The following is a 25484-nucleotide window of genomic DNA, read 5'->3' as shown; positions in this document are numbered from 1 at the left end:
GTAATTTACCTCAATGACCGTTCGTACGTATGAAATAAAAAACAAAGAGTTCTACAAATTATTTATTATGTACAACCGTTAACTGAACGAATTATTCACAGGTGTGTTCGTAGATAAGTCGGTAAATTTCCGCTTTTAATTTAATTTTTTTCCGCGGACAGGTTATTTTCTTAAGCTCGGCTGTAATGCTTTGGCCGAAAAGGTCGTCCTCGTCCGGATTACTGATTTTGCTTTGTGTGCTTTCGTTCTGTAAATTTACAGAATTTTCCGAGACATTATTCTCAGACGCGCTGTTGTCTTCATTAAATAGAGGAGTTGGGGATGAAGTGATATCGCTCGAAACGTCGAAAAATTCCACATCTTCCATTGCAACTTCCTTCTTTGTCCCTAAAGACATTTCACTGAGGAATGCAGAAGAGTCAAGTGTGACATGTTCCGAGGATGAATTTGTTGGGGAAGTTACAACGTAGCAAATACTTTGGTCGGCTGTGGACGGGTGTGTGGGCACCATCCTTGTGTACCTTCTGAAAATTGAGAATTGGCCAATGGAAGCGATTTAGGCTAAAGGGGACGACAGAAATTGTGAAAAAATTAATTATGCAGTTAAAATTCTTATAAAAAAATATGACTGATTAAGACAGTCCCCCCCACAACCTTAACAAAAAATCACCTTCGGCGTTTAACGTGTTGGTCAAGGAACGAAAGTTCGTCGAATAATTCCCACTTTTTAACAGAAACTCCGGCGTTTTGCATTCTTCTTTCCCTCGAATATCTTTCCCTAAGTGTCCTCCACCTAGCTAGACATTCTTTGACTGAAATAAAACGTCTCAAGTGAAATAAAATCGCATTGGTTGTTGCACACCTGGCACCCCAAACACTTTGGCAATTTCAATCCAATGTTCGATTTTTTGTTTACCGTATGATCCCCCAGAATACCTGTGATGGTACAAAATTGGCAAACTTTTAATTTTATCAATGAAGCGTCTCAAATCATCAAATGAGGCCGATTCTGAAAAACAATTCAAAAAAACGCCCAACTGTTGTTAACATGCCAACCTTTTTCTTTAGACGCATCGTCATCACTGTTTAAATGATCCGACAAAGACATAGTTACGCCCACAAGTCTAAAACCCCACAATCAAAAAAACTGAACAGAAATCAGTCTAGTAACAAACCTTGATCTACGACCGACAATATACGGTTCTAAAAACTTAAGATCATCGTAATAGGGGCACACTACGTTTTTATTGTTATTACTGTGCCCCTCGTTTTTGTTTTTATGTTTACTGAATAAGTCTCTCATGCCCTTCCACCTTTGCTGCACTTCACCAACTTGAAAAACCAAATTAGATGCAACAACTTCACCCTAGTGGACTAGCTCACCCGTGACCCCGAAAACTGAAGCAATTGCTTCCCAAGCCTCATTTTTCTTTTGAATATTCTTGAAATCAGGCAAATTTTTATCATACAAAAACTGACAATTCCGCACTAAAGCTATGAGTTCTAGCTCATTACCAAACAGCCCCTTAGTTCCCTCTATATCTATATTCAAAACAATTTCGTTAGTAAAATACCGCAAAAATACAATAATTCGGGAGCTAGTTTGAGGTTACTTCACTTTACTTACTCAATTCCTTACTCAAACGCTGAATGTATTCGGTTACTCTTAACTTAATTGTTGCCTGTTCCTCCATCGTGCTACCCTAATTAATGATAACGCAGAAATACTGTTTTTAAGCGGTTTTTTTATGATATGTTACATTTCTATTACTTAACTTCGTTTGACATTTCAAAATCAACAATCAAAAAGCTCAAGGTCAGTGCTGCTGGCGTCCTCTAACACACAAAAGCTCAAACATACAGATTTTTTAGCACAGTTTTCTGTAATCCTAATTTGAAACCGCGAATTAGTTGAAAATTTGAAAGTGATAATTAACGAAGGTGCAATAAAGTAACAATAATTGAGTTATAAAAACTTTATCACCAGTAAAAAATAAAATAACATTGTGATTATTTTGATAAAAAACGTGCTGCGTGTGTTCAAATTTTAATTACAAAACTCTTGATTGTTTAATAAAAGTCCGCAAAAAATCACTTCTGTTTGTAGTCTAAAAATAGTAAAATTGTTTTCATTGTTATTATAGTTCAACATCATTTTTAGCTCCTGGTGCAAACAATAATTACTATTATTTCCTGTAATTTTGTCTAGTTTTTTAAATAATGATTCGTTTTTCTAAACCATTGGCCTTGCCCTTGACGAAAAAGCAGAGGTTAAAAACCCGCTTAAGTGTTTGTTTTTGAAACAATAATACCACATAAAGGGGTAGAGGAATAACGTTATTGCGCGATATTTCTTTAAATGGTTACACAGACCTTCGAGCTGCTATTTTTTGAGTTTGCTACAAACTTTTGCAGTGACCTTCCTTGTCCCAGTAGAGAACGGGTCTGTGCATGACTATTCAATTTAAAGATAAATCACAGAATTAAAATATGCACGGGAATGTCGTAAAAAATTGAAAATAATTAAAATTGGCAATTACGTGGATATCTTCTTACATATTTCAAACCCGTTTGTTAGTTTAAATTCTTGAAAAGTATCTCTTACGTCAGGATTACCTAAGTACTCGAACATCTTGTTTATTCAAATGATCACTGTATGCTCGAACTCAATTCCGGGTTTTTTCAGTCAAAAATTATTTACGCAAACAATTGTCAAAAATATTCGACTAATATTTACACAAAGATTTAATTAATTACTGTTTATTATTTCCCAATCGTATAATATATTGATTCCACTTGCGTCACAAGTTTGTTTGATGTACGATTTTTCTCGCCAATTTAACAAAATAAATATTTTATGTAAAATGAAATTACAATTGCGTTCACTTATTATTCACAATTTGTGTCACTTACAATCACTTCAGTGCAAAAATGTGTTTAGTAGAACACCGCCTCTATGTCAATGTCTTGATTAAAAACCAATCAGCGACTGTGTTCAAGCAAACCATTTTTACACACTTGTCCTTAATTATTGTTGTCAAATCAATAGTGAAAGTCTTAACATTTCAATCAATCGATCCTGACCACAAAATAAAAAATCTTTCTAAAAATGTAACTCCTTGAAGAAATTCTTGCAAAATTTACAATGTCATTGGCAAGACACCTATTTCATCAGTTACCAAATTGTTGGCTTAAACCGGATTATATTCGTACTACTAAAACTTTAAACGCACCGCGATAAGAGCCAGATAAGTGCTCATGTTAGGTGTTTAACTCACTCAGTCATGGTTCTCTGTAAGGTGAGTACCATTTATTTGGTGAGCCATAACTACAAACCAAACATGCTTGTGCATATTTTAGTCACTTAATTTTCTCAAATTCAATTAGGTATTTTCCATTTGCCTCCTCTTGTTTGTTGCAACAGAGGGAAAGTCTGTGCCAAAAAATGACAAAGAACCCTTTGAACTCAACGAATTTCTTTTGAGCACTTTCGGCACCAAAACCTTCAATGGAACCTGGCTCACAGGTACCACCCACTTATCCTCAGCCCAACCTAAACATTTTTTCCAGGAGACTCAATTTTTCACAAAAATAAGGACGGCGACTACATTTTATCTAACGTGAAGCTCGGAAACGCAAGTGTGTTTTTTAACAAAAGTGTAGTCGTAAGTCGCAAATAACGGTAGTTAGTTGCGTTTTCACTTGCATTTTAGGACCATTTTCCATACTTGTACAGTACTTTGGTTTCGCCAGATCATCGTTATGTCCTGATAAGATATAACGTTTCGGCGGTAAGTACCCATTTGTTTTTATTGCAATATTACCTGATTACCGATTTAGGTGTTTCGGCACTCGACAACAAGTCTATACAGCATTTACGACATTGAGAATGAGTAAAATTTCCAAATGAAAAAAACTGAACTTATTTTGTCAAAATTTTAGAAAGTACTACGATATCGAAGACAAAAATTACACTCAATACGCCCAATGGGCCCCCATAGGTCATGGTCTTGTCTACGTTTATTTGAATAACTTGTACTACCTAAAAGAACCATCGGGTGAACCCATTGCTTTAACTACTAACGGTATTCCTGGAATTATCTATAACGGGGTGCCAGATTGGGTATACGAAGGTGAGTACCAAAATAACCCAACCTGGAATAATCAAATGTGGTACTAGAGGAGGTATTGGGTACCGGTTCCGCTCTGTGGTTCTCACCAGATGGGAAACAACTAGCATTTGCAGCTTTTAACGACGCTGAAGTTAAAAACTTTACGTATTTCACGTATGGTGTTCCTGGTGTGACCTCTTCGCAGTACCCGAAAGAAGTTACAATAAAGTACCCTAAAGTGGGTACGAAAAACCCGGACGTGAAAACCTATGTTGTAAATTTGGAGTCGAGTGAAGAAAAAGTGGTACCATTACGAATTCGCGCAATTCCTGAATCGTGGCACCAGAACGACGATTACGTCTTGTATGACATGGTTTGGGTCACAAACGACGAATTCGCTGTGATTTACTCAAACCGGGTGCAAAACAAGGCCCAGTTGGTTCGTTGCAACAAAGACGCCAAATGTAACAGCGTACCTGAGGCGACATACGAGGAAAAAAACGGCTGGTTGGAAATCCATATTCCTTACTACAACAAGGCTGGGAGTCAAAGGATTGAAATTTTGCCACAACCTGAAGGAACGGACGAGTTTGATCACTTGGTACTGACCGATGTTGCAACCGGAAATGCGAAACGGTTGACCAAAGGGCCGTTTTATGTCACGGCTGTGGACGGCTGGGACGAGGCAAACAATAACATGTAGTACCTCCAACTCTTTGTATTACATAATTTCGGGCGTAGCTATTTTTCAGGAACTGGCGAAAACCAACCGTCACAACTACACGCCTATGTTGTCAACATTGAAACTTTGGACGTAAAATGCCTGACTTGTGAGATGAACACGTCTCAAGGTCTCTGCAAATATGCCTCAGCACTGTACAGTAAAGATTTCAGCTACGTTACTAAAATTTGCCGAGGTCCGGGACCATATCTTGTTGAAATACACAACTTAAAAGACGTACGTTTCGCTAGTGATTGAATTAGCGTGAAAATAACAATTGTAGGAATGTGATATTTTGATTTGGGAGGATAATCAAGCTTTGATTGATAAACTGGCAAAAAAATCATTCCCGGTTATCAAAAACTTGAAAGTGCCAGTTCCTGGTGGTTTCAATGCTAACGTGCGAATGCTTCTCCCGCCTGATCTTGACGAGAACGAGCCCAAAAAATACCCAGCAGTAGTTAACGTGTATTTAAGCCATTTGTGACGTGTGACGATTTTTTGAGCAAAATTTTCCAGCTATGGGGGCCCTAACAGCAACCAAATCAGCGATGCTTACACGGTCGGCTTCCAGCATTATATTGTAACGAATCGGAAGTACATTTATATTTTTATTGATGCGCGGGGAAGTGGCAAAGACGGCAAAAATAAAATACACCAAGTTTACAGGAAATTGGCGACGGTGGAAATCGAGGACCAAATTGCTGTTACAAAGTCAATTATTCCAACCCGCTCCAATTAAAAGTAATGTGCGATTTCTTTCAGATATTTGCAGCAAAAGTTTCCCTACATTGACGCCAATAACACCGGAATTTGGGGCTGGAGTTACGGGGGTTTTGCCAGTGCTTGGGTCTTGGTTAAAGACACCGAAAATGTTTTCAAATTCGCATTGTCTGTGGCACCTGTATCTAGCTTAATTTATTACGGTGAGCTTGAAAACAGTCCGGGAGGTTTATTGTAGTTTTTCCTCCAGATTCAATTTATACCGAGAGATACATGGGTTTGCCAACCCCCGAGGATAATTTAAAAGGCTATAACAATACAGACGTTACGAGAAAAGTGCTCGCGATGAAGGGCAAATTATTCTTCTTAATCCATGGCAATGCGGACGATAATGTGCACTACCAGCACTCCATGCTTTTGTCGAGAGCACTTGAACTTAACGATGTACCGTTCCAACAACAGGTGTGTATTGTGATCGCAATTTTTGATAATAATTTCGACAAATTCAGAGTTATCCGGACGAGAATCACAGCCTGCTCCGCGTACGTCCCCACTTGTACCACACCATCGACCGCTTCTGGGCCAGGAGTTTCGACCTGCCAGACCCCCCAGCTCCACGTCTAGTACCCCCAAAAATGTAGCTTGATTTCGTTAAATAAAAAATTTGAACAAAAAAAAAGTTGTATTTATTGCGCGCCTCCAATGAGTTAAAAATTTACAGTTTGGCACTCCTCGCAGTCACAAAGAAAATGGAGTCACGCGAAGGTTGATGCGTCAAGATTATAGGTGTTTCCGCATTAAAAAAGTCGACTGAAAAGCTTTCAAGATTTTTTGTCACGAAACTGTTAAGTAATTAAACTCGCCGGCATAAACAAAAATAGCCATCAATCTTGGCGAATTTGTTGTTATTATTAAAATTTGTGTAAGAAATGGCGAGGCCTGTCGAAAAATAACTAATGTATCTGCGTGGAGGAGTGCATAAGAAAGGCTCTTGAACACGGACCGGGTTATAAATCACAAAGGAGGCCACAGTTATTGATGTGTTATATTGAATAAACAGAGATTGGCTTGATAAAATGGGACGCTTGTAGTTCCAAGACAATTAGCCTACTGAAATATCTTACGTATATGTGCGATTACCACGCAATATGCAAATAAACGGATTGACGATGCAAGGCACAAACAGCGACGTAAAAGCTAATCGGTTGCTGTAACTCAGGGGCGATGCAAACAAAGGGGCAAAAGCTGAATTTTTTCCTGATAGATACGAGTACATTCTGGATAAATTACAATATTGGAGTAATTTTAACATCAACAAGAGCTACATTCCAATTATCGCGATAATGTAATAAATTTCCACTGTAAATTCCTGGCTGCAGTATATAAATTTTATTCCTAGCTAAATAAAACTTCAGCAAATTCAAACTTGTAATATAGGTAGTTTTCTTATAATGTACAAAAATACAGTGCATCTGCGTTAAATAAATGCAAAATTAAATGATATTTAAAATTATTAATAAATGGCAAGATAAAATAATTTCTTTATTAGATTTTGAGTAAGCAAGTTTGGTAAAAAAACTAGTATGATACATAAAATAAACCCCAGAATTCACCGGAACTAACCGTTTGGCTTGACGGTTGTTAGTTTTTGTGTCACAAACGGTTTAATAAATGACCCGACGCATACACCATTTTGTTATCAAAAAATATTTTTTTTATTATTTTTTTGAGACAGCAAGTGTTGTAAAACACTGTGTAAAACGTAAAATGAGCTGCAAAATTTACTGGAACAATTTGTTTGGCTCTACGACTGTTAATTTTTGTGTTATAAACGGTTTAATAAATAACCTGGCGCATCCACCATTTTTAAATTAATATATTTTTTTTAAAATAAGTTTTCACGTAAGCTAGTGTTCTAAAAAGCTGGTATAATACGTAATCTGAACCGCAAAATTTACTGGAACAAACAGTTTTGCTTTACGACTGTTTGTTTTTGAGTTATTAAGTCATTAATAAATAACCCGGCGCATCCACCATTTTTTAAATTAAACATAATTTTTTTAAAATTAGTTTTCAAGTAAGCTAGTGTTTAAAAAAAGCTAGTATAACACGTAATGTGAGCTGCAAAATTCACTAGAATAAGCCGTTTTGCTCTACGACTTTTAGTTTTAAAGTTAAGAATTTTTTTGCGTATAATTTTAAATGTTTCTGTAATTGCAACCGTTGCCACTTTAGGAATATAAATACAATATTAAAATTAGTTACCGTAAAATTTAGAAAAAAATTCGTAGTGAAACTGAAATACGTTAAATTACGTACAGTGAAAAAAGTCACCTTGAAATGTCTGGAACAAAGTGTTTTTGTTGTTTTAACACGACTCTATTAGTAATAAACATAAAATAATTTTATTGTTTCTATTTTCGCTAGAATTGCTATTGTGAGTTTACAAGCTGTTACAATAATTCAGCCGTAACAGTATTTTCGTTTGAATAAAACAGCTCTGTATTTTTAAATTTCCTAACATGTTTATCGCCCGTTGGTTTGCTTTTATCAGTTGTAGACAAACTTTTCGCAGCAAATAACTGATATTTTTCAGCCCTCTCCCGGCATCGCAAACATTTTAAAACAATGCCTATTCACCGTCCTTCGAAATAACGCCACGAGATACCATCTCGAAACAAGCACCGCCAAGATAAACCAAAACTTTGTTCAAAACTAGTTTTATCAGCAGTTATGAATTCCCGTTTAAACACAACGCAATCCCCGGTCCGTTTTTTAAGCGGCTTTGCATCCGCCCGTGGAAACTGTTGCATCTCTGCCGAAAAAATCGCATTAGCCCGCGCAAATTTGTTCAGCAAACAGGGGAATGAAGAAAAATAACGCCACGTCTTGTAGAAAAAATAATTACTAATATCATTCCCTATTATCCTGGCGGTGCTCCCCACGTATAAGGGAGATTGTGGAAATATCCGCAGGGAGCGCTGTCGTCCTGGCGTCCCGGCAAACCCTGATGCAGTATTCGGCCGGAACCCGAACATGATGCACAGCGTCGCGACGCCTAAACTCGGCACAAGTCTACCTGTAGTGGCAGTGCTTCCTACACACCGTTATGCCTATTGGTGATAGTTTGCAGTCACTTCTTCAGTCAAGAAACCACGCTCTGTGGCCGATTTCCCACAGTCTTGCCCTTCAGCTTATGAGACCGCGACCGGAGTCTGAAACAGGTACATCTCCTGAAATTTGAATTTTGCGACGAGCTGGCTCGAGACTTTGCCTGCAAGGATAACGCGGCCTAATTGGAATTTTACTCCGGTGAAGATACGCCCGGACTTTGCGCGGTGTTAATAAGATTAGGTTTTTCTTGAATAGGATATTGCAGATGGCGTCGTAATTTCGTAAATAAACATTTACTGCCCAAGAATGCTCTACTGCTTAATCTCGTGTTGAGCGAAATAAAAAGTCGATAAAATCCGGTTACATTTCAGGTTTTGTAGTATCAGGCTGGTGGAGGTAGAAGCGAACATTCGGCCCCATTTTAAAGCTTTTACATCCCATATCGAATACCCAACATGAGCACCCTTTAACATTCAACATGGATACATTTGTAAAAATTTCATGAGCCGGCGAGATGAGCAGAACACCGAGCTCTTGACAATTTCTTCATTTGATTTATTTACAAGTGCATGTGAAAAATAATCACAGGAGCGCCCCTAATCATTTAATTGGACGTCACAGGCGCATTGACGAAGATTTGGACGGTTTAACAGTCACTTGAGCGGAATTTTCTGAAATCGGAGCGGATTTTTTCTGCATTTCCAGACACAAAATAGCTTGTTTTCCTAGTAGAAACTATTCTCGCCCGAGTTACATTCTTAACCCGTAAAATGAATTTACACAACTCGCGGCTCCAGTTAAAACTTTTAGCAACTTGCGGGATAACTGATGCTAATTGCGCTCGGGTAAAGAAAATTGCGACGCCACTGATTCGCATGCGAGCATTTCTAAGTTCGGCCCAAAATCGATGGTTTTCCATCAGCAAATAGAGCCATTAATTCATATCGAGTCTAAAGTTAGGCATGTCATCCCGAAATAGAAGCCTTTTTTGTGATAAACCCCCAAACATATTTCAAAGCGGTTTGTCAACTGGCTTGAGGCAACATTAATGACATTATCCGAATGGAGCTTATTTGACAAATATCGATTACGAGCTGCGAATCGGTCTCTTAAGGAGGTACCGGGAAAAATGTTGCCCTCATGAAGACGATCGTGTTCCCTATTTGGGGTTACGTGACCTCGTAAAAAACATCCACAGAATCGGTTTCTGAATACTCGTTTCACTAATATTTAATCGAGATTACATGGGAGAGGGTTCAGCTTTTAGCACTTAACCCATCATTAATTTTGCACGTTTAATAAAAAATGACAATCTAGGTAAAGTAGCTCGTGCCTTAAAATTGAATTAATTCAGGCAAGCAATTTAAGTGGACACGAGGATTTAATACAATTAAGGACTAATCTCCAAACTTTTGAATTGAACTACCTACAAATTTTAATTCCACTTTAACTATAAACTTCCAAACGAGTATTTAAGTTCAATCTAGATAAGAAATTCCAGCGCGATGCTCAAACCTTTAAAACGCAAAAATTAAAAGTTTGCGCAAATATTTCCTTGGCCCGATTGTCACAGAGCTTAATCAGCCGAGCGATTGTTTATCACGCTTGGCATAATACACCCAATAAAAATTTATAAGTTGCCAAAAAATAAATAAAGCAGAAAAATATAAGCTCCGTGATGTCTGCTACAAACTCATCTATCTTTCGCTCAATTTAAAATTTAATCTGTAACAAAACACGCAAAAATTTGAATAATTGTTGCAAACGATCCGAGTTGTTGTAATTAAGCACTAATTTGTAAAGTTTCGCGATTGATGCTTCTGCAAATTTTCGTTCTGCTCCAACTATAAATTTCCGGCCGAGTATTAAGAGAGGGCGCCTAGCTCAAGAAACAATATATTAAGACTGCCAAGAAATAATGGCTTCGTTTATTTAATGCACCAAAAGAAACAATCCAAGTGTTCCCCACGTCCGATCCGACTAATAGGTGTTTGAACAATTTTATTCGAAAAATCGGGACAAAGGGTCTGATAACGAATCAGCTTTTTGACCAAGACCCAGAAATGGGGCTCCAGGGGAGAATAAATGGTTGATAAGTACGTAAAGGCGCATCTGGAGCGTAATTGCTCCAGTCGGTAAAAAACACCAAGTTCTGGAGATTGCCGTTTTCAACCAGAGCTTAATTTAATTCGTGAGCAACTCACGTGTATTTTTGGACTCATAATTTGTGCTATTAAGGGGTGGCATCCATTTAACAAATTAAAATCGATAGGTCTTGTTTAAAGGTTGCACCGGAATCGATTCTGGCCGGACTTGATGATCTAAGGAAGTTAGTGGTTTCCGGATTTGCGCCTGAATTATGGCCCGCACGATATATTTAGCACCGCGTTCTATCACCGCCAGCAAATTTTTGTCATAACGCAAAATGGTTGAAAATAATAATCAATTTTTTGGGTTCTAATTATAGGTATAAGTAATGAGTGTTTCTAAATTTGGAGTTTTTACAAGTTCGAACGTCAACAGTTGTGAAAAAGTGATCTGGAATGGAAATGAAGGTGGAGATAGCATCAAGTATTCAAATTCAAATGAGCTCTTAATGTTTTGGCATTCATCGCATTTTTCTGGTTCTTCACTTACTATGCCACAAAAACAACGATTATAAATCACCAAATCGTAGCATAATTAGGTCATTTAAATTAAACCCAGAATTTGTGATAAATTGTCCATTTTAAACGGTTTATTTTTGCGTTCCGTTCAGAGTGCACTTGTCGGAATCAGTTTGGCCCCGAGTAACGAGCGGCAATCTTCTCCCGTGCCGATTGTCGCCATAATTTTCATCAAACTTTCTGACCTGAACTTTTTACGACGTTAGTTTCGTTGCTTCCGGTGAATCATTGGCAATACCTCCAGACGGAATAGTCGCATTTGCGACAACGCAATCGTTGTAAAACCGATCTAAAGCCACCCATTAACTCCCATTGGATTCTTTCAATAGTGCATAACGACGTGCGAATTTGCACACTGGCCCGGCGCATCCACCATTCTTGCTACACCGCCACAAATGGGCCAAAGCCGGCTATTATTTTGCCTAATTAGACGCGTGAAATTCCTGCTAGCAATTTATTGTTCCTGCGAATTTCTGCCCTGCCCGGAATTTCAATCTATATCATATTGTTGTTTTCCGCTTCAGTGGAATCCGACTGACAAAATAGACTCCGCGTGAAACCACTACGAATTATCCGGCACTTTATTTTTATTCAAGCCGTACTTGTCTGGTTATCAAAGCAGATCTTGTTAAAAATTTACAACGCAACGGGAAATCGGGGCAAAATTTTTGTGGCAAATCGGTATTTTGTAATAAAATTCTAGTAATATTGTAGATAAAATACCGGCAGCGGCAATAACGCGCATCACCAACTTTCGCCGCTTGGCTCGATTCAAGCGCAAATAATTCCAAATTTTATTCACACTTTTTGCTCCAGAAAGGCTCCTTATCATTTTTATTAATTTTTGCCTCATTACCATAATCCTCGTCAGTCTCCATTTGGATAATAAGGCTCGAGATCGCTTCAGTAATACACCGCTGAAATGTTCTGAAAAATCAACTCCACACATAACACGACTTAAATCCCCCAGAAAGGCGCAGTTCTAGCGCCCTTATCACAAAGCGAGATTATTTAATAATGCGCGTAAATCATGAAACGTGAAATATAGGCAGCAATAACAAAGAAAAATTCAAACTTAACGTAGTTTAAAGTATTTTTCTGTGAAAGTTTATCGATGTATCAAAGAGCTCGTTCATTCACGCAATGTTATACATGATGCTTGTTTAATCGCGTGTTCACCCAATTATTTTTAATCAAAATAATCATCTATTACACCGCGCTGCCACTGTGGGCATATTAATAGGCCAGAGAAACGTATCACATCGTTAAAATCCATTAAAACATGCTTCTGAACCACTTAATTACGAATAATTTTGGTTTTGTTTATTTAACCACAAGTTTTTGCACCTCGAAACCGTTGCGCTACTAATCATTGGATTAAGTGGTTGGAGATAACGGAATTACGTTTTGCCAACTTCGAATGTGGGCAATTCAAACGTTGAATTAATTTTCCCCCTGCTTAAAAAATACAACATTGCCGAAAAGTGTATATCTGGGGGAATTTCCAACGATATTAATCCGCTTTCTCCAGGAGCAATCGACGCAAAATTCAGATCCTGCTACACCCCTTTTAGTGTCTTCATTGCAGTGGAGCCACAGTTTCCGGCGTTTTCTCCACTCTCACCGTCAAGATTTTCCTTTGTCTTTATTATTCAGCGCATAACCAACTGAACTTTGCCTTTTCCTCAAAGGTGGCCCTTTCTGTTTTTGGTTTTACGACAGCGGGAATCACAGGCGAGGAAAGCCATTATGAAAATCGCCCATAAACCGGAATAAATGCACGCATTATTTATTTCCGGCAAGGAAAAGACCCCGAATTTGTGTTTATTCAGGTCAGATGTGTAAACAAAAAACACAATGTTTGGAGTGTTTAAATTTTGAGCTGGAAGAAAAAAGATTAATTCGTAGGAATATTAAGCAGTTGTCAGGGGGGAAGTAGGTCACACGTGACTAGTGATAGCAGTTTATATTCGTGCGAATTAATCAGAGACATTTGTTTGAATCTATTAAGCCAAGCGATTTGTAAAGTAGACGATAAAGGCACTCCTCGATCGATTAAGCTCATGGTGAATAGCTCTATTTGTATGAAAATAATTTTATCGGCGCTATAATGACATTACTTCCCAAGTTAATACTTGGTAGACACTTCTTATCTGAAGTATTTTTCATAGAACTTCACAAACTGACAAAATCGACAAAAGAAAATTGATTGCTTAGCTGTAGCAATTTTTAAAGTCACTTGATGCACACAGCGAAATAATTTTAAGATTTTGCCGCATTCTCTTATCTCGAATGATGCCGAAATTGTAGCGTCTTGGGCCGCGTAAAGTGGCCGGACCTGTCGCAGACACTATTAACTTTTTAAAGCTCATTCGTTAGTGCTTTCTCGGGTCGAGTTGACACAATTCAGTTTCATCAAGTTTCTGGCATTAGCGGAACTTCAAAGAAGTCGATTTCCCCCGCGGTGTTTTCCGATAAAGAAACTCCAAAATTAACGTTTTGATTCATAAATGAAAAAGTAATTAAAAGTGGAATAGCTTCACCGTGATGAACAATGCACCGTTTTTCTAGGAGATTCATTAATTTCTGCTGCAGTTTTGCGACGAGATTCGGCGAAAACTTTCGACGGGGAATGTATCAATAATCCACTTTGAGGCTTTTTAATTAAAAAGTCGCACTTTCTTAATAAATCCGACTGAACAGGCAAAACAAGCCCAGTTTCCAGGCAAAAAATCTTGATTGATATTTGGATTCCGATCGATACCCTTGCATGCCCCAAAATCGAATTAACGAAATTAAATGCAAATATTAAATTTATTTCGGTTATATCGATCCATTTGGAATAAAATAACGGGCCCTATTAAAATTTACGCCGACTTTATAACTCATAAAGATTAAATGTTAAGGGCCGATATTCCAATTTTTATACTCCAATTAATAACGAAATGTTTTTTTTGTAACACAACTCTTCCAGGCTTTCGCCTCTCCTAAATCGATTAATTCCGAATTCTTGGGTTCGGCCCTTATCTCAATTAATGACCACCTCAATAGCACTTAGGTTGCGGCCGATAAATAACCCCGACTTTGCTTGGAGAATTTCGCAAAATCGATAGGTGGCTCACATGATTTTCTTTATTAATTTTTGGACTGGCAAACACATTAACCTGTGGAATCGCGAGCAGGTCGTCTGTATACCTGCGTTCAAGGGCCTAAGGTGCGGGTAGAGTTGCCGGGATACGCGTCTGGATCGATAGTCCTCATCCCTGAATGCGAGACCCAGCAAAAAACACTCTCCTTACGCACGAAGAGACTCGGAAGAAATGACCACTGGAGTGGCCCATGAGAGGGTCAGTTGCAGTTTTTGCAAGGGAAAGTGACAACAAGTTGGATTCAGCCAAACTGGCTTAATTACAGACTGACACACTGACGTCTAAATCTTAATATGACTGCGCTGAAACGAAGCAATTATGAGAGCTGGAATTCCGCTAATTGCTAGAAAATTTTTGAAAAGTTTTACAATTAATTTGTAGCACTGATCCAATAAATGAGAGCTCGCAATAACGGACGAATGTTGATTTACGCTTGTAATTGATAACTGCATGCAAATTATCAGTAACGTGATAACAATGATGGTATCGTGTGCTTTGAAAGCTGTTTGATCGAAATAGTAATAAACTGAGACACGGTTCATTATACGGATTTACATTCAATTACGAAATTTACACACCCTTTGAAGTCTCAATTAGTGCCAATTTGTTTCTTCTTTTATTTCGATGGCGCACTTAACGGAAAGCGAAAGCAAGTGTGCAAATTTGTCACTACGTAGAAATAATCAATAACAGCCATCCATGTTGTGAGAGATAAAAGAAGCTGGAAAGTTATTCATGAAGTAGCTTTTACGGAACTTCCGAGAATTACTATTGTTGCCTAAACAGGGCGCAAATATGAATAATTATCATACTGGAGCAGTTGTACAAAGAGTTTGAAAAATCGCCCACAACGAGGAAGCTGGCGTCTATTGACTCCAGGAAATTCAGCCCGTTTTCAGGCTTAAAGGAAGTGCCGAGGGAAAGGGTTACGTCACAAACCCGGGTGACATTTTCAGGTAAATGTCGATCAGGACTGGACCCGCATCTGTTTTACAAGCATTCACATGCATAGAGGTGGTGAAACATCACTAGTGTGTTTCAATTTCCATACATAAAAATTTAACGGCCGCTTTACGACATTACCTTTATCAAAAATAAGTCAAGGACTCCATTTCGGAGTTAATAAATTAGCCATCAACGCCATAGTATTAAAACCCTCTTCCGACTCATTAATTTACAGCGAAGCTCGCTTAATTACTTATTTTGTTCTTGTAAATATTCTTTAACTTATGTAAAGTTAATTTGCAGTACAAGGTGATTGATTGTTTCCTGTATTCCAGTTTTGAGGTGGCGCAAGATAAATTGCACTACTCTTATCCCTCCTTGGAAAAAATCTATTCCATCCACTTCCGTTTTTATTGCGTTTTATCAAACCGGAGGTACGGATTGAGAAGATCCGAGTAAAAATAATAATTTGGCTCCGATCCAATATTGTCCACCGAAAGTCGAATAATGCAGAGTAATTCCCCAGATTTATTTAAGACATATGCAGGCTTCCTCAAGCTGAACGGAAAAAAGCCCGCAAAAAGCTTCATGCTCCGAGAGTTCATATGTTATAATAACACGCGACATGAGGACAGTTACCCGGCTTTTAACTCCCGAATCCGAAATTTTATTAGGATAAATCGACAAAGTTTGATGTTTATTTGATATTTAGAAGTTATACTAAATTAATTCCCAAGTTGTAACAGGTCATAAATTTGTAATGTTCCCAGCGAAAAAGTGAAGGCCAAAAAAACAGTTTCTCGCCCGTTGATTTTTACGAGTGTTTGCGTAAAACGCTTCTTTATTGTTACCCCAAAGTTCAGTCCGAAAATTCATTCATTTACAATTAATCTTGTCAGAAAGCCAAGGTCAGAAACTCAATCTCGGAATCAATCAAAAGCTCGCAAAATCGATTAATTAAAGTTGTTTTTTCGTGCATATTTGTTTGCCACCGCCGTTGGGCCCATTAATCAATCCGCCACCTCCCGAATTTATTTAAGAAGTTATACAGAGCGATCACATTATAGCCGTGTAATGGAACTTATCCCTTACTTAATCTAATACAAAGCCAAATTGCATTAAGAGGATTGCTTAGGTAATCATCAGCTATGCCTGAGCCAAACTCATTCTCCAAGTTAATGAAGCAAGGCTTGTAACAATGCAGCCACTGACTCCAACGATGGCGAATTAAGACCCAAATTACTTTAATTTTTGATTGTGCTGATTTAATTAACTGGAGTCCACTCCAACCACAAGCAAAGTTTCACATTTTTTAAGGGCTGTTCTGGCGGGAAAGTGCGTTTATTTTATAGCCCACCACCTGCAGGGACCATAAATTCTCACGAGATCACATAGGCTTTCGGCATCCATCAATTTATGAGGAAGCGCAAATTTGCAAGAATATTTCTTCTTCCTGAGACAGTCAAATCGTTCCCACCTGTTTTGATTTTTACTGACTTTACTTACAAAACCACAAGTTTTGTTAATTGAATAAAAACTTGTCAACGTTTTGTCGAAATTAATTATTTTTTAAAGAATAGTCAGAAAGCACGCTAAGAAATAATCTGATCAAGATATCTAGAACTATTTCGTTTTCTAAACACCTCCTGACCTTCCTGACTCCATTAGGATTTTGAAAATATTTGTCTCTTTAAAAATAATAAATTTTGGTTATAATTAGAACCGAAATTTGAATTTAAGCCAAATCGTGAAGTAACTTATCTTATATTTAGATAATAAAATTGCAACAAACTCGACTGACTTTGAACCATTTAGTTTATTTAAATATAAACTGGAACTGTAATAAAAAATCTTCTTTATTACACATTTGCGGATTCACTTGTATCCAGCTAATCAAGTAATGGACTTTAGGTCTAGTTTTTGGAGGGTTTTAGAATTAAGTTTTGAATTCGAAATTGCAAGTAAACATGTTACCGAACCTATTTTTATTCAGTGTGACACGCGACAGTTGTTCTAAAAATTTAGAAAATTTATACATTGGAACAAGTTTTCGCCTTGACACGCTGATGTTTGTTTACACGTAAAAATACAACAAACCTTACGCTCTAGTATGTAAATGTTCGTTTTTTTCATCGCAACAGATTGTGCATGTGAGGTAATAAATATTCAAGCTTAATTTTCTTTCCTTTTGTTGACCATAAATGCTCTGTCACGGAATAAAACCGTCACTTTCCAGCCGGAAATCCGCCGTTTTGTTAATTTCGCCCAATCAATTAAAAGTCGTGCCACATGAATATCGAAAGCTTTTCCAAACGTGTCTAATAAAATCCACTTTTTTCGGAAAAAATAAATCGTCAAATTTAAACATTCGATTTAATTGGGGCGGTCGGAAATTCGCGAAATAAATCTCTGACGCACTTGTTGCAGCTGCTGCATCTTCATCCAGTTAATTTCTGGAGGCTGGCATTCCAGCTTGCGAGGTGTAGCATTTTATGACAAGTTTTGAGCGATGACTAAACTATAAGATTTCTTATTTGGCCGCTTGGAGCCATCCAACCTATAAGTCAGTCTGGTTGGCAAGGATCCCTCGTCCTGACTCCCCCTCAGTGTTTATCTCCCGGAATGACACTTTGCACTAGTATCAACGACTTGCGAGCTTTTATTGTCGCAAGGAGCGTCATCTGGCATCAGATTACCCTGCGGTATTTAAATCCACAATACATTATCCAAGTGTCGGTGGAAACTGTCGCAATAAATAGTTCGACCGGATTGCATCGAGCTTTGGATAGATTTTGAGCGAAAGTTCGCAACCCCTTAACCGCACCAAGAGCTGTCGCAATAAACTGGCACCGTTTTCGAAATTAAGTCACTTAGGTGCACGTGGCCCATTGATTCATCGAGGCCTTGCCCCAGTTTGCGTTTTTGAAAAGGGTTCAAATTTGAGCAAAATAAACAGTTCGGTTCCTTTAATTGGCTTCGTTCATATTCTGGCTTTAAAATGCAATTACCACAGTTAATTGCCTGATGTTAGAGTCTTGTTCTCTTCGAGAAATTAAATGTGTATTTAAGCTAATGATAACAGTGAAGAAGTTGAAGGGATGCCAGTTGCGGAATAAGGTCAGTTGAGCTAGTTTGTGGCGTGTACGAGCTTATCGGAGCTTAAGAGGAAATTATTCACTTTTGTGTACGATTACGGGCAATAATAATGTCGAAGCAATGTAGCGTTTTGTTGCATTGTTCGGTTTATGGCGGGTGAAATGTCGAGGCTTCTAATTGGACTGCAGGCTTGTTTGCAAAATTGGTATCGTATTATTAATACAGTAATGCAGGCAAAAATTAATGAATTTGTCCAGACGTCTGAAGTGTGCAAGTTTTGTATCCTAATCTAAATCGTACAGCAAACATGTTTGCCGACTAAGTTTCTCCACAAATATTTGAGCAAACAAATTGATCTACTTGTGCACAGTTTGGTAACTTGTTAAGAATCAATTACATTCCCATTGTCCATCTTCCTATTTTTTCCTAACTAATCTTTAGAGACCGGATTTTAGGAAAGTCCTTTTCTAAAACTCGAAATGAATTTGTTAAAAATTATTTGAAAAAATTTTTGTATGTTCTGATTTTGAAATAAAAAAATTATAATTTACGTAAAGTGTTGCCAGTTGCCAATTTTAATTTTAAAGATTTATTTAATTTAATTATTATAATTTTAATTATTAATTTTTCCAAACCGACAGTGTAGATTTCTGTTAGTTTTCTAGGATTCTTTTTTTTTGTGTAATAAAGTTAAACCAAATGTGTGTTTTCGACGAAAAAATCAAGTAATTTCAAAAACTAAACGGAATTGACCATTTTATTCGCATCAAAGACGAAATCCCGTTCTGTGAAAAAGACCAGCCTTATAGCCGGTTTGACTGTTGTCTCATTTGTCCTACGAATGAGTAACTGACCAATAAAAATCTAAAATTCACCTCCTACTTGTTTATCAGGTGCACAAAAAATTGCAAGATGATTGAAGCGTTTGTCGTTGGATATGAGGTAGGAGACTGCACTCCCAACTATAAAACAGACCAATGACAAGGCGTTCACAACTGAGCAAAAAACTGTTGTTTGATTATTTTGTAATGTCGGCCAAACGATCTGGAATTTCGCTGTTTTCTATGAAAATACCAACAGTTGGGTTCAAAAATCGTCGATAAATTGTGGGTCGACTTGTTTTTGATTAATTCTCGTAATTAGTTCGTGTTCAAACTCAATCATTTCGCAAAAAAATAGTCAGACGTTGTCAGAGATCCGAATTTTGCCACAAATTGGTTTTGAAAAATTTAGAACTTCTGGATGTGTTGGCAAGTCGTCTATACATTTATGTCAAGTTCACTATTTTAGTGTCACTTGCCGATAGTGTGCCAAGAGCATCTCGCGGTCTTTCATTAATTTTAGAAACCTCAGGTTAGACGAACATCTTGCCACATGTTGCTACCTTCATCCCAATCCAAACTGGCGAACTAATCGTAGAATGAACATCAGCATTAGGCAAAATGAATGTTTAATTTGGATTATTTACGACACACACTCGACTTGGATCACACATCGAAGCTTCGGCACTTTTCAATTTTATAGTAATAAGTGCAGCTGTGCTCCGCAAAAATCTATAAAAAACTTTCATAGACGCTCCTCCACGTCAATTCACTGAAATATTACACCCCTAAATTGGGTTCTGAAATAACTTTTTTACTCCGCCACGGCAGTAAATGCGAAAATAAAGGAAAAATTTTAATTGTTGACGCTCTTGCGGCAAACGAGGAGTTGCCACTTTATTAGGCTGCGTTTAGTTTACGACTGTGACAGAAGGGACTGGCAAAAATACCGAATTTCTGTTTGTGCAAATTATGCAAAGCGAGTGATTTGATAAAAGTCAATGTGTCTCGAAATTAAGGTCGCGCCCATATCATCGTTAAAAAATGAAATATTTCTGTTTTGCTTCATTTCGTTCCTTCGCCCTACATTTCTTAATTTGGCTTTTGACTCTCGTCCCATCTAACTTTGGCGAATAACTCTTAATCTGTGGAGTAAGAGTGTCGTTTCCGCCCTATTGTTCTATTCCAGTAAAGAAAGAATAAATCGGTGTAGTTTCTCTGGAGCGCCTTCGATCCGCAATTTGTCTAAATTACACAAAGCCCTAACACCGACTTCAAGTGTCTCGATCGGCCATGTTGTTTGGTCAAACGCTTTTAGCACGAGTTCATTAAATGCGACCCTAATCTGACTCCGTACATTTTTTATGTCGCACCCTACACATGAATATAAATTGCGTGATTTTTACAGGACCATCAGCGAAAATTATGTAATTATTATGGCCAGCTCTCAGCCTGCTAATAAAATTAGCAACTTTTCCACAGTCCCGAGAGATTTATTTTTGAATTTTATGACTTATCTCATGTATTTGTGCAGTTTTGCAACTTGCTGAAGAAAGCCGTAACAAAATTAACTCTATTTATTAAGTTCTCAGAGCGTGAAAGCTTCCTTTCTAGCGACGAAAATATGTAATTGTTACAGATGGCCAACTCCACAAATTATCTCAGACACTCTTTAATTTCCTAATACGTCCGACGTGACGTGAGTTTGGTGCTTAAAAATTTAAGTCTGTTTAAGCTAGTGAAAGATAACTAATCCCCAGGATTTCCTACAAAATTTGCTTCGGAACACCAAAGCACGAGCTTTGCAATTTCCTGAATGCGACACAATGGACACGCGTTGCACGAGATGTAAAAACAACCACTTTTAATTAATGTGCCGTAGAATTTAATAACATCAGCGCAAATTGAAACGCAGCTTTGATCCAATTTAAGGAGGATTTCTAATTAAACTATACGTTTAAATGGACACTAGAAAATAAAACACAGCCAGGTGGCGGTGTCAATTATGAGAAAAAAACTGGATTAGAAATTACAAATAACGTAAACACGTGGTTCTGGGGATGAAGAATAGGGTTAAAAGATTGATGACGGTTCCCAAGAGCCGACTTTGGGAACTTTAGAGATTACTAGCTGGAAGCTATAAGCAAAGATGATTTAGATATATTTTTTGCTCCCATTTCTAGGATTTATTTCGGACGCAAATATTGCAAAAAGCCGTTTTTGCATAAGATAAACAACTCTTAAAATGCGAGCTTTGCACGCTTCATACATCACGAATGTCTATCGGTTATCACAACTAGAATTTAAATCGTACATTTGAAAACCGGAACGGTGTGAATTTCCGAAAATTCAATATGACGGTTCCATTAAAATGTCGATAACATCTATTTGTACGGTTTGTTCATAATTAAACGAGATGAAGGCAAAATCTCTATTATTCCCCTCCAAGCGTTACAATAGTAACGATTCTATTTAACCGGAACTAAAACGCTTGATAATAAAGTCATTTTCGCGAAACTTTAACTCGTAAATTTATTAGCCTGTTTCCTCTATTTTCAGTGCACGTATCGGTTTCATAATTTGGTTTATTGCAAGAGCTGCGTAACACACTTAAATTGCAGCGGGACAAGTTGGCCCTTTTCACAGTTATAAATTACTTAAATATGCCGGTTCGAAAGAGTTTTGTTACATTTTTTGCCCAACGGGTGGATATTTATTACTGAAAGTTTCCTGCTAGGCAACCCATTTTACACGATGGTGGGAATGATGCTGCAGGAAATACAGCTCGGCCTGCTGAAACCCCATACAATTTTTACGGAATACAAGTGTTTAGCCAAACTATTTGGCCTGGAAGATCATTCTCAGCCATTTGTGGCTCTATTGATGGCCTATTGATGTTCTGTAATGTGCATAGCTAATGTGTGTTATCCAGTAATCAGTGGAGCATATTGGCCCAAATTAATGAGCTGTGGGATTACATCTGAACAGTGTTCACTCTGAATTACGTACAATCAGGGTTTCTGACTGTTGTTTAAAAAATGGTTTGGTAAACTCAGTAAAACTAACCACTAATCGAAAGAACGTGAAGTGGCTGGATTTTATGTAGAAAGCAGCTCTTGCCATTCGCCCACAAGCACATAAAATTAACACCGTTTTAGATAAAACCTCGTAATTGAATTTATCCTGTTTGCCGAGCTTTAAACACAAACATAAATTGGAGCTTTCCGTCAATAAATTTCTAGATAAAGTAAAATCTGGGGTTGTACTCTGTTTGCCTCCCTTGTGGTTAGTACAGAAATGAAAGATTATAGAGATCGGAAAAGTCACAATATTTATGTTGTGTTGAGCCTCTCGAGAGTTTAGGCTTAATTGGAAGCTTTCATCCCGGTTTCCGAAACAATCAAATCGTTAAAAGATATCTAGCGATCGACTGAAATATCGGTCACACCTCCAGCAAACAAAACCAAAGTAGCTGGCATTATTCTGTTTTCGTGATTTGTAATTTAGGGACGCTATCGACTTCATCTCAGTAACAGCTGGGGATAATGCAGCTTCTGTAAAGTTCTTTATGAAAAACTTTTAACCCTTGTTGACTTTCCGAAATTGTGGAGTCTAACGACAATCACATTTTAATATCGCCGCACCTCTCTTAAGAATTTTAAGAAGGTGTTTAAATAAAAGTTGGAAGTTTTGGTTCGCAGAAGGCGTGAATCGGTAATTGATGCGAGAGGTTTTTATAACACTGCGGGCAAAATCTAGATATAAAATACGAATCCACCAACGCCAAATACGCGGAAAAATAGAAAGCATAACCGTATTTCAGCGTTCTTTTCATTCCTGAAACAAGAGTGTTTTGGTTTCAAGCTACTGAAATGCTGAAAATGTTCAGTTTATTTACCGAGGAACGTATCAAGTTTCATGAGATTTAATTTATTTCTATTTCCTGGAATATAATATTTTCTCGACACTCTGAGTAGTAAATATTAGTGTTTGAAGCGATCCTTATTTACATTACGTATTAAATTTAGTGTAATCAGATTCATTCTGACTGGGAAAATCGCGGCCTAAATCGCACTTTTAATAAAATTTAAAGATCCGATTTTTTCAGTTCCCACTCGCAATATCTCTTCGAGTATTCTGACGCTGACAGGTTTCAGCGTAAAAGTGACTTTAATATTTATGAACTCTTCATTTGACGTCAACAAACACATTTTGGCCTTTTCACACCGAAAACCCCCATCAAAGACAGCTGAATGAAAAATTGAATCGATACCGAGTTTGCAAAGTTAATTAGCATGCACGAACTATTTTTGAAATTATTTACCCACTTAAAATATTTATCCTTCCGTGTTAATATCAAAGCTTTGAAACTTCAGACATCAACATACGCGTGTAAATATTTACGCAGGAATCTTTCAGTGAAAATTTGATAATTTTGTGTGCTTAAAGGAACCAAAAACCCTTTCACAGATTTGAACCTAATTAGTGAATTTTGACCAGGACTAATGTAATTAATTTCGTAAGCAGCTTACAGGTAATCGTTGTACTGTAGTGTCAACAAAGTTTTATTTAAGAGGAAAACTTCGCCCACTTTGGACTTATTTTATTAGTAATAACCCGGAGTTAAACAAATTACAACGAAGTAAACAAGTTTTCTCGCGTTTTACGTATTAATGGCCAAGAATTGTCAAGTTTTGCGGGAAAACCTGCAGTGGTTTTTAACTATTCTGCAGTTTTAGAAATTGGATGACAATGTGAAACACTTTGCCGTTCCAAGTGAATGCTTCAACAATTTCGCTCGTAATTGAATTCGTATTATTCAACTCATGTATAGAAAGGCTCTGGAGCAGTCGATTGGCGCACAACACCGACAAAAAATATTTGAAACGCTCCTTGCAAGTGGATTGGAGTAATTTTCTCTAATCCCCCGAGTGACTTACAAAATATTTTAAACCACTCCACTTATCTAGCCTAGATCCGGCGAGCCATAAATCCGGGAACGCGCATATTTTTTAATAAAATAACAGGGATTTATCTCGGATTTCAGACCGAAACTGTTGAATCTACTCGCAAGAGCCGACTTCCAGAAGAGGAGGTGACGCCGAGTTGGGACAGTGGCGGCACAGAAGGGTGAGAACACGGGGCGGAAAGCGGAATGCACGCTAATGTGCACACAGACCGGAACGAATGGCGACTGCCCCCGGATGAGACTTTGCAGGTCGCCGATCCAAAGGCCAAAAAGGCCGAGGTAGGTGACGAAGAGGTCAGTACTCCGCGAGGAAAGCCACTGCACTGTATGTATTTTGGCCAAAATGAGCCATCAACCGATCAATACCTTCCTGCGTCTCACCTGAGACAAATCCAGGACAGCGTTTTATGAGCAACATCAGACTTGCAGAAATATGAAAATCGCCATAAATTATTCACGGAATGTCGCGATACCTCCGGCGAAAATAGAAGCGCATCTGTTGATAAGAGGCGCATTTATCTTTCAATTCTCTTATTGGGGCTTGAAAGGTTGATGGCCCATGATTTTCAATATAGTGCATCCGGAATGGATTAGTGGTATGTAATTACGGAATGAGTACTGACTTAGCATTTTAGTATCTAGGTGTAGGAACGAAATTTCAGAGAGAACACATTAAACGTGTGCTTCCTCCCAGTTTTTGCATTAATTAACAATTAACAAACTGCACTTGCACTTGGTGAGACTATCGCACTTTTCACGATTCTATTGTAGCATAGTCGAGTAGTTACAAAATTGGTCTGGTATTCAATAGCGAACCCAATTAATAATTTTAAAACGAGCCAGGAAATTCCGGTATCGGACAACCCGACTTTATTATACAGCCCGGAAAAGCAGTCTTATTCAAAATACATGCAACCATAATTTAACATCTCTAGTTTTTCCAACGGTGAATCAATAGCAGAAAACAGCAATGAATGCATTTGGAACTTGTGCATTGTTGCAAACACAATCAGAAGTTTAGTGAAGCAGTTTTTCACAACTCTCTTGCTTCCACAACAATTTGACGAGCTTTTTTAAATTCTGCTTAATTTCTTTATGCAATGACCTCCCACTTCACGTTCACCAACAGTTACTACTTAATACCATTATAGAGAACTTTAGGAAACTT

General features: G+C 37.7%; 3 protein-coding genes across 4 annotated transcripts in view; 2 read left to right on the top strand and 1 right to left on the bottom strand.

Moving 5' to 3' along the window:
* Nucleotides 1-49: 49 nt before the first annotated feature.
* Nucleotides 50-1819, bottom strand: LOC103313281 (transcription factor Adf-1). Its single transcript, XM_008196182.3, has 7 exons — nt 1628-1819; nt 1384-1542; nt 1176-1332; nt 1057-1124; nt 863-1009; nt 671-812; nt 50-524 (listed from the first exon to the last, which is right to left on the bottom strand). Exons 1-7 carry the CDS (start codon nt 1692-1694, stop codon nt 92-94), a joined length of 1173 nt encoding a protein of 390 aa, XP_008194404.1. The 5' UTR covers nt 1695-1819; the 3' UTR covers nt 50-91.
* A 1327-nt stretch (nt 1820-3146) lies between these two features.
* Nucleotides 3147-6235, top strand: LOC663932 (venom dipeptidyl peptidase 4). The gene is made up of 13 exons (XM_969960.5): nt 3147-3299; nt 3388-3526; nt 3571-3665; nt 3714-3791; nt 3841-3893; nt 3943-4133; nt 4181-4811; nt 4854-5070; nt 5117-5301; nt 5353-5547; nt 5599-5759; nt 5807-6018; nt 6066-6235. Exons 1-13 carry the CDS (start codon nt 3285-3287, stop codon nt 6195-6197), a joined length of 2304 nt encoding a protein of 767 aa, XP_975053.1. The 5' UTR covers nt 3147-3284; the 3' UTR covers nt 6198-6235.
* A 2325-nt stretch (nt 6236-8560) lies between these two features.
* The window catches only part of LOC663947 (inactive dipeptidyl peptidase 10), a 28107-nt gene continuing 11183 nt past the window's right edge, over nt 8561-25484 (top strand). Inside the window, exons 1-2 of one of the 2 annotated variants that reach the window (XM_008196184.3) lie at nt 8561-8780; nt 24395-24595. In XM_008196184.3, the coding sequence (XP_008194406.1) occupies nt 24503-24595 (93 nt within the window). In that variant the 5' untranslated portion in view covers nt 8561-8780; nt 24395-24502. Of the gene's footprint in view, nt 8781-24394; nt 24611-25484 lie in introns of both variants that reach the window. The other variant, XM_008196183.3, reaches the window with a different exon arrangement.

Source organism: Tribolium castaneum, chromosome 5 (assembly GCF_031307605.1).
Source record: "Tribolium castaneum strain GA2 chromosome 5, icTriCast1.1, whole genome shotgun sequence".
NCBI lineage: Eukaryota > Metazoa > Arthropoda > Insecta > Coleoptera > Tenebrionidae > Tribolium > Tribolium castaneum.
The sequence above is the reverse complement of the archived record's forward strand: the minus strand, read 5'-3'. Positions and strand labels throughout refer to the sequence as shown.